The 425-nt window shown below is 53.2% G+C and overlaps 1 protein-coding gene across 1 annotated transcript in view; it reads right to left on the bottom strand.

Moving 5' to 3' along the window:
* dnajc1 (DnaJ (Hsp40) homolog, subfamily C, member 1) overlaps positions 1 to 425 on the bottom strand; it is a gene marked incomplete at its 5' end in the record, with an annotated part of 7192 nt that extends 6767 nt beyond the window's left edge. The window contains 2 exon segments of the mRNA XM_038719106.1: positions 316 to 365; positions 368 to 425. Of these exon segments, the coding sequence (XP_038575034.1) occupies positions 316 to 365; positions 368 to 425 (108 nt within the window).

Genomic DNA, 425 nt, shown 5'->3' with positions numbered 1-425 from the left:
ACACTGCACATATTTTATATTATTTTTCTCTGTTACATATTTAATATTTCTACATCTATGTCAGCTGCCTGCCTGCAGCTAGTCCCTCCAATAAGGCTGCTCCTGATCCCGACACAGCTGCACCTGGTCAGAACGGAACCACTTTAACTGACCCGTCAGTTAACCGGGACCATTAGCCTGGTTCCGGTTCTGCATTAGCTACAGCTGCTAACTAGCTTAGCCCCGCTGTGCGCGCGACACCCAGCTGTTAGCATTAGCACCCAGCTAACTGCTGCTGTGCGGTTACCATGGAGACAATTAGCAGTTAGCACGGACCTGGTCCAGGGACAGGAACTGGTAGAAGGTCTGCGGGATCTCCTCAACCAGTCGAGCAGCTCCAGGTCCGCGTCCCAGCGGTCAGAGGGGGGACCGCAGAAACCAGCAGG

The sequence above is a fragment of the Micropterus salmoides genome, unplaced genomic scaffold (assembly GCF_014851395.1).
Source record: "Micropterus salmoides isolate LMB-PRFRI ecotype aquatic unplaced genomic scaffold, ASM1485139v1 Ms_hic_scaffold_14, whole genome shotgun sequence".
In the NCBI taxonomy this organism is placed as follows: domain Eukaryota; kingdom Metazoa; phylum Chordata; class Actinopteri; order Centrarchiformes; family Centrarchidae; genus Micropterus; species Micropterus salmoides.
Note: the sequence above shows the minus strand (reverse complement) of the source record. Positions and strands in the feature narration are given on the sequence as shown.